The sequence below is a fragment of the Glycine soja genome, chromosome 16 (genome assembly GCF_004193775.1).
Source record: "Glycine soja cultivar W05 chromosome 16, ASM419377v2, whole genome shotgun sequence".
In the NCBI taxonomy this organism is placed as follows: Eukaryota; Viridiplantae; Streptophyta; class Magnoliopsida; order Fabales; family Fabaceae; genus Glycine; species Glycine soja.
This window is the reverse complement of record NC_041017.1, coordinates 36,482,920-36,490,484: the sequence shown is the minus strand read 5'-3', so window position 1 is coordinate 36,490,484 and position 7,565 is coordinate 36,482,920. Positions and strand designations below refer to the sequence as shown.

General features: G+C 29.3%; 1 protein-coding gene across 1 annotated transcript; it reads left to right on the top strand.

Moving 5' to 3' along the window:
* The first annotated feature begins 547 nt into the window (after positions 1-547).
* On the top strand, positions 548-6,871 carry LOC114390033 (two-component response regulator ARR1-like). The gene is made up of 8 exons (XM_028350719.1): positions 548-650; positions 2,550-2,702; positions 3,550-3,918; positions 4,331-4,407; positions 4,548-5,492; positions 5,779-5,859; positions 6,626-6,721; positions 6,812-6,871. The coding sequence occupies exons 1-8, from the start codon at positions 548-550 to the stop codon at positions 6,869-6,871; spliced, it is 1,884 nt and encodes a 627-aa protein (XP_028206520.1).
* Positions 6,872-7,565: the final 694 nt, after the last annotated feature.

The following is a 7,565-nucleotide window of genomic DNA, read 5'->3' as shown; positions in this document are numbered from 1 at the left end:
TTAAATGATAGTGTATATTTTTTTTTTCACGGTTAGTACATATACTGTTATATTTATTAAAAAAATTATATGCGGAGTATCTCAAAAAAAAATCATAGCTTTTTTTTTAATTTTTTTGGTAAAAATTAAATGGGTAGCACCTAAAGAGGCAGTACAAAATATTGTCAAATCTTCTAATTAAAGAAGGAACTTCCCGTAAAATAAACTATACATGGAAAATATAATAAATATTAACTATTTAGCAAAGATTTTTTTCGAGCTGAATATCACATATATGTATAACTATTTCCAAAAGAACTCTATATAAATTGAAAGATACAAATCAGACAGTATAAGGGATAAGTTTTGGGTAAAGATATTCTCTACTTTTCTTGTCTCTCTACTTAAAGAACTGAAGTGACACATGTAAGTAATCATCTTTTTTTGCTAAAGGGGAAAAACTCCTCTTTATATAGTCTTAGACTTTCAGTGTTTTCTTACAGTGGTTTTCTCTAGTTTGCTCCAAGTCTAAGACAAAAGAAAGGTCGGCAAAAAAGGCTAAAAGAAAATGACACATGAGAGAGTTGATATCATCAGTGTTTTGGTTGTGGATGACGATAAAACTTCTTTGGCCATTGTTAGCAATATACTCACCTCATTAGGATACAAAGGTACGTGTTTCTGTGTTTATTTAACTAATGCTGTATACCATTTTGTTTCTATTGGGATTATATGTATTCGGACCACTTTTTCATAATGTTCATGTGTGAAGAATAACATTATATGAAATTTATTAATTCAGCAGATGAATTATATTTATATATCACTATGATTATTAATTTGTGTCAAATTTCATAATACTAAGACAATATAATTATTCATATTGTTGTATTTTTTTTTATTGAGCGTTCATATTGTTGTATATTTCGAAGGTATATATTTTGGCAATTTTAGTGTACAGGAGTAATACATCAAATAATTTTAGATTAATTGAAAAATTTTGTATATGTAATTTACATCAACTATCAATTCTGAATGTGTTTTGATGAGATAATTAAAATTATTTAATTAAAACAATTGAATAATGTAATAGTCATTTTTTTTTTTACAGAATGCAATAGTATTACAAAATTTCAAATTTCATGGAAATAAGAATTTAATATTTTTCACGATCCATTTCTCTCACTATCTCTTTTCTCTTTTCCCACTTCTCTAAATTCGTTTTTTTTCATTAACAGTGCGATTTTTTTTCATTACAAGAACTAAATTGATGTTTTATCTTTTTTTTTTGTTTAATTAATTTTTGAAATTTTGAGTTTTGATTTGTGTCGTTTTTGTTAGAATTTAATAATTACATACTGAATGTAAAACTATTTTATATTATTAATAAAAATTATGAAATGTATGATTTTTAAGTAATTTTTGTAAAATTTAATAAATTTATTATGCATGAAATTTTTTTATTAGATGACATTGTAAAAAAAAAATAAAAAAATCCTCTTTCACCATGCACCTACCTTCATCATTGGAATTTGACCACTAATAGGACTGCTAATGAATTAAACTAAGTCGGATATAGTTTGAGACTCAAAATGATAATTGATTTATTAAACATGATAATTGATTTATTGAAAATGATAATGAAATTATATATTTATAGTATTAAATTCATATAAATGAATTTTTAATTAATTTCATATTTTTTTGTATGAAATAAGCAAATAAATAAATTATATAAAATAATTATAATTCTAAATGAAACGAATTTGAGTTGAGAAAAGATTGATATTGAACTCAAATCAAATTAATTCTAATTGAGTCGAATTAGGTTTAATTCCACTTGCCTTGACTCATTTTTAGTATTAACTATTCGTATTGAAAGGTTTTTAATCCACACTTGACACATTCGTAAAGCCAAATTTTGGTGGCAGCAAGGGATTCATCATATATTCTAACTCCAATTTTATGCTAGTGAAGAAGCTTATCATCTATTACAGAAGAAATAAATCTTCTCTTAAAATATGTTTCCTCTCTTAAATAGTTCAATAAAGTAAATAATTATATAAATAATCTCTTTAAGTCTTAGAAATCATATAAAATAGTTTCCAAAATATTGAAAAATGTTTCAAATTAGTTTATAAATTAACGTTAGCCTAATATATTAACGTACTGATTAAATTGATGGACATTACTTTAAAATTTATTTATATAATTGTATTACTTTAAGGATAGTTTAGCAAGGAAAGTAATATTTGGGATGACCAAATTAATGATTTAGTCTCTACAAATAGATAAGTGGGGGAAGGAGATGATTTAGGGAATGATGGCATGACAATTAATAAATGACTTTTTAAAAATAAGGGACACAAACTGATAAAATAAAATTGATTCCTACCTAAATTTTTGTAAGACTAATCAAAGGGGAGAATAAAAAAAATAAAGAAATTATTTTTAAGTGTATTAACATATGATATGATATTTCAGGTAAAATTGTATTTTTTTATGTCATTATGTAATTAAATTTTAATGTTTAATGAACTTATATTTCACTCTCTGATTTTGAATTTCAGTTCTCACTGCCAACAGTGCCCTAAATGCTTTGGAGATTCTTAGAGAGTTCAGAGGCTTTATTGATCTCCTCATTACAGAACTTCATATATCTGGGATGAATGGATTTGAATTTCAAAAGTATGTTGAAAATCAATTCCACTTACCAGTGATAAGTGAGTATCATTCTTAATTAAACATTAAACCATCCTTCCGCTTTTTCTTCTTTTTAGTACATATACAATCTTTATTTTCCTTTCTTTCATTCTAATGTTGACCCTATATACCATATCAATGTAATTCAACATATTTAATGGATTAAAAAACAGTACTTTCTCATACATACATAAATAAAGAACAAACTTACAAGTAATTCACATAAGTTTAGAAAAAAAAGGATAGGTAAGAAACAAAAGTACTAATATACTAGTTTGGTCTCTCATCTATGCATTCACATGCTTTTTGTTTCAAAAAAACTCACATTCGTTCAGCAGCATCTTTGCAGTTGGATAGATAATTTGGAAATACATAACTAGAATAAAAATGGGTATATGTTAAATGTACACACGTAAACAATATTGAAAGAAAATGATTTTAAAAAACTAAAATGAAATTAAATACACATCTATAAAGATCAAAGCATTGTTGTTTTACTCATAGATATACATTAATATACTGACTAATTTTGTGTATCTTACGTTTAAGCTTTATGAATATTCCTGACATAGTATTGGAGTCTCTTTTGCTGAAATGTTCTTGAGTTAATTTTTTCAGTCTTACTCTTACTACTTTAATTCTTTGATGTCCAATGTATTCTTGTGCCGAATTAGTCTGTTATTTAAGAGATTTGGATTACTTGCGTCTCTTTTCTGTGTCTACTTTCTTGTCTCTTAATAAAAAATAAAATGAAATTAACACCTTAGCAGAACACACACTAACAAACTGAATAGAAAATGTTATTTTTCTATTGGGGAGACTGGGAAGAGGAAACAATTTGTGACTTATCTTTTTTGTTTCATGCAGTTATGTCTTCAGATGGAAGAAATAGTGTAATTTCCAAGAGTTTAGCAAATGGTGCCGCACACTATATTTTGAAACCCTTTTCTGCAGATGACTTCAAAGACATTTGGCAGTATGCAAGGAAACTAACTTTTCAAAATATTGAAGGGGGGTCAATACCAGGTGATAACACTTCTATTCAGGATGTTCACTCTGCAATATCATCGAATGTGAGCAAGAGAAAAAGGAAGTGTTTCCCAAGAAAGAGTACCCAAATGAATAAGGAAGGCCAAAGTGGAGAAAGCTCTACGCTTGTAAAGAAACCAAAGGTTGTTTGGACACCATATCTTCACAACCGCTTTCTGCTTGCCATAAAACAAATTGGATTGGAGAGTAAGTAATCTGCTGCAAATTTTTGGTTTCTAGATTCTGCAATGAGTTTCTCACACTTTTTTTTTATTGTTTAGACTCCATTTGCACCTATGTATAAATTGGTTGAAATGTAAAGACCTGATTATAAGAAAGAAGAGTTCTTTAAATGTACACCCAAGGAAGAGAAACATAGAAAAAGGAAAAAGTATCAAATGTGATAACTGATGTGATAAGAACTCTCAAAGAAAGATAGAAAAAATGAGATAAAAGAGAAAATGTGTGTATGTTTCTAATTATTCTAAAAAGAAGATAGAGATAGACTTAGGAGTAAAGTGTACTAGTGTAGTAAAAGGAGTGTGAAAAAAATCACTACTCTTATGCAGTAGGTAAACGTAATTGATTTTAACCATGCGCTTATTTTCTACTTATTCAGAGGCTGTTCCAAAGACAATTCTTCAAGTCATGAATGTGCCAAACTTGACAAGAGAAAATGTTGCCAGTCACTTACAGGTTTGCTAATTAACTTCTATTCTGTCACATGCATGGTAGAATCTCTATTGTGCATATCCATCTAAGTTCAATTACATTTTCTTGGATAATACACCTCTTACAAGTTCTAATGCTTTAGTACGAACATAACACGCTTGCAGAAGTATCGCATATTCCTGCGAAAAGTAGCAGATAAAGGATTGCTTGAGGGCTTATCTAACAGGGATCTAAGGTCAAGGTTTGCCTATGGCCTTTCAGCATCAATGATCAAAGACATCCAAGCAAAAACTGCGAAGTCGCGTGTTACTGCGCAGCAATATATGAAAAGAATAGCACATCAATCAGTGTATGGAGGAATAGCCAATGCTGTTAAATCTTACAACCATGTTTCAAGTGTGACTAATACTCCACTTGGAAGAAGCCATCAATTTCCCCATCCATATCACAAAGGCTTGAATATGATGCTTCACAACCAACATGGTAGTTCTTCGGATCAAGCAAGGCTTAGAGCACAATCAAGCTTTGGAAGCAATGTTGGGACCAATAATATCCAGCAAAATACGTTGGGAAGCTATGCAAACCAACCATATTATGCACAAAGCTCTTACAACAATGTTGGTGTTGTCTTTCCTTCAGATGGAGTAACGAGACATGGCTTGATGACTTCCACAAATGGCCTAAGAGGAGGTGTGAACTATGGTGGCAACCAATTGATGTATCCAAACTATGCTTCATTGGGAAATCAACACAAGTTTAGCTGTGGTCAAGGAAACTGGAACATTGGATCTTTGAATTACAACAGGAGCTTTGGCTTGATCAATGAGACGAGTGAAAATGTGAATAAGAATGTGTTAAGTTTTGGGCAAGGAAATTTTGATTTGGCTCAAGGAGGGTTTGCTTCTACTTCTAGTGCTGGGGAGTGTTGGTCAAAGGAGCTTCCAGCAGAAAATATTCAAGGAAACCCAACACTGCATCAACAACTACAAGGCAATTTTGCAGAAAATGATATTGGTACTTCCATTGGTGAGGGCAATGTCAACCTCCTGGACGAAGATGACTTTTCTAATCTTTTCATGATGCTAGATGAAATGGATCTTCTTAATGAGGTAAGCCGGATATAGAAAAACTTTATATATAGTGAGAACTATTTTATTGTGAAAAGTGAGAACTATGGTTTGGACTATGTAACAATACAAAAATGTTATAAGATTAAAAGTTAGCTAGTAGTTACATGACCCTTAACAAAGTATTTAATAGTCTATATTTAAAGTTTTCATTTTTACTATAAAAAAATTCTGTCACAACTAGAATCTTGCAACTTTAACATTTTTACATCATTTCAATGTTATATTTGCTTGGTATTTGTGATTACTCTTTTGTTTTCTTAATCAGACTGAAGAGAACCATAATGCAAATGACTTCTTGAAGTCTGACTTTTCAAGCTCTAATCACGCTGTGCAGTCCCTTGAACAGGTACATTTGTTGCCTTTGTCTCTTTTGTATGGGTGGAATGTGTACACATGAATTTTCTAAATTTTGATAAGTATACATGACATATCACACATTGGATCTTCCTTTTTTGTTTTTTTTTTCTAGATTAGATTGGTATCTTCTCATATTACTTGTTAACATAATAATGTATAACATATAAGAAAATTCAAATTCCTTTTCGACAAATATTTATGTCTCACGAACCCCAACTATTTTTTATTCAATCCTCATATTGCAACAGTCTTACAAAGCTCTGACAAATTACCAAGCTACTACTGATGTGATTATTAACCCAACTAAAGGCACATCAAATCTGCCAAACGAGACCTCAACAAGCTCTGACAAGAATTCTAACCGATTAGTAAGTTTTTAACAATTTGCATAGTAACTCTTCTGTATTTTTAATCCACACAGTTTGCATGTAGAATATTTTTCACTTGGTGAGTATAACTTAATAAACCAATAAAATGATTCAAAGTTTTTTTATATGGAAAAAACTTGGATACAATTTCTTATGTGGTTTTGGTATTGCTTTTCAATTAGAATTGAAGTTCAATTTTGATAATCTGGGTTTTTTTTAATGTAATTTCTTATGACGCGAATTATTAAAGTGAATCTCCAATTTTAAATAAAAAACAGCACGGAAAAAACATAGGATTTAAAATTTTATTCTTTTTTTACTTTACATATATAAAAGGAAAGATTCAAGTTTGTTTCACACACATAACCCAACTTCTGTGATTTTTAGATGGGAGGTGATGATGGATATGCAAACATGGAACACTTGAACAGGTTCATGATGAATGATGATGTCTCCTCAGGAAGTAACTCGGCTACTGATCAGGCAAGTCAACATACTAAATATTCTTCATGTTATTGAAATTGGAATTTGGAAATGCTTCTAATATGGAATTTTTACTTTAATAATATGCAGGATTGGGATTTCGAACTTATTGAAGCCCTGTTCGGTGACGAGAAAAATCAGGGAGAATGAGAAGGATGCTCCAGAATCATGAACATATATATATATATATATATATATGCACAATAATTTGTTTAGATATATACTGCATTTTTATGGAATTTGATTCCATATATCAATACAAAGACATGATAGGGGGAGATCAGAGACACTGAGAAAACTGAACAAATCCAATAAATTGTTTGCTTTATATATATGTGTATGTGTGAGAGAATGTTTAATAAAGGATTTTGCCAATAAAATATGTACATTTTTCATGTATCTCTCTATATATATGTCAAAAGTGGTTCCGCTGAACAAGTATGACTAGCATTTCAAAACCAATAGTATAACGTTTAACCACACTTTTCACCAGCACTTATAATAACCTCCTTCAATTTAAGTATCAAGTGGAGCACTTATAACCTGACTTTACTCATTTCAAAACTATAGTTTGAGTTTGATATTTCTCCCTCAATTTTCTCGTATAAATCATGTTTTCTAATAATAAAGGTAGCATCAATTAGGTATTAAAAGATTATAAAATTTGTATTTGTTTTACTTTTTTCATCTGAATATTATTATTTTTTTGTTATATTTTCTATTAACTTTTGTAACTTTAAATGTTTGTTAAAAATTGATGATATTCTTTTAAATTTTTTGAAATCATAATCCAATACATTCCTAAATTAAATCATCTTTTATGTTCTGCTTTTTTTGTTATACT

Coding starts and splice junctions, on each gene's coding strand:
- LOC114390033 (XM_028350719.1), top strand. CDS start 548: ATGACACATGAGAGAGTTGATATCATCAGTGTTTTGGTTGTGGATGAC. Junction 2,703..3,549: donor ATTCCACTTACCAGTGATAA/GTGAGTATCATT, acceptor TGTTTCATGCAG/TTATGTCTTCAGATGGAAGA. Junction 4,408..4,547: donor ATGTTGCCAGTCACTTACAG/GTTTGCTAATTA, acceptor ACACGCTTGCAG/AAGTATCGCATATTCCTGCG.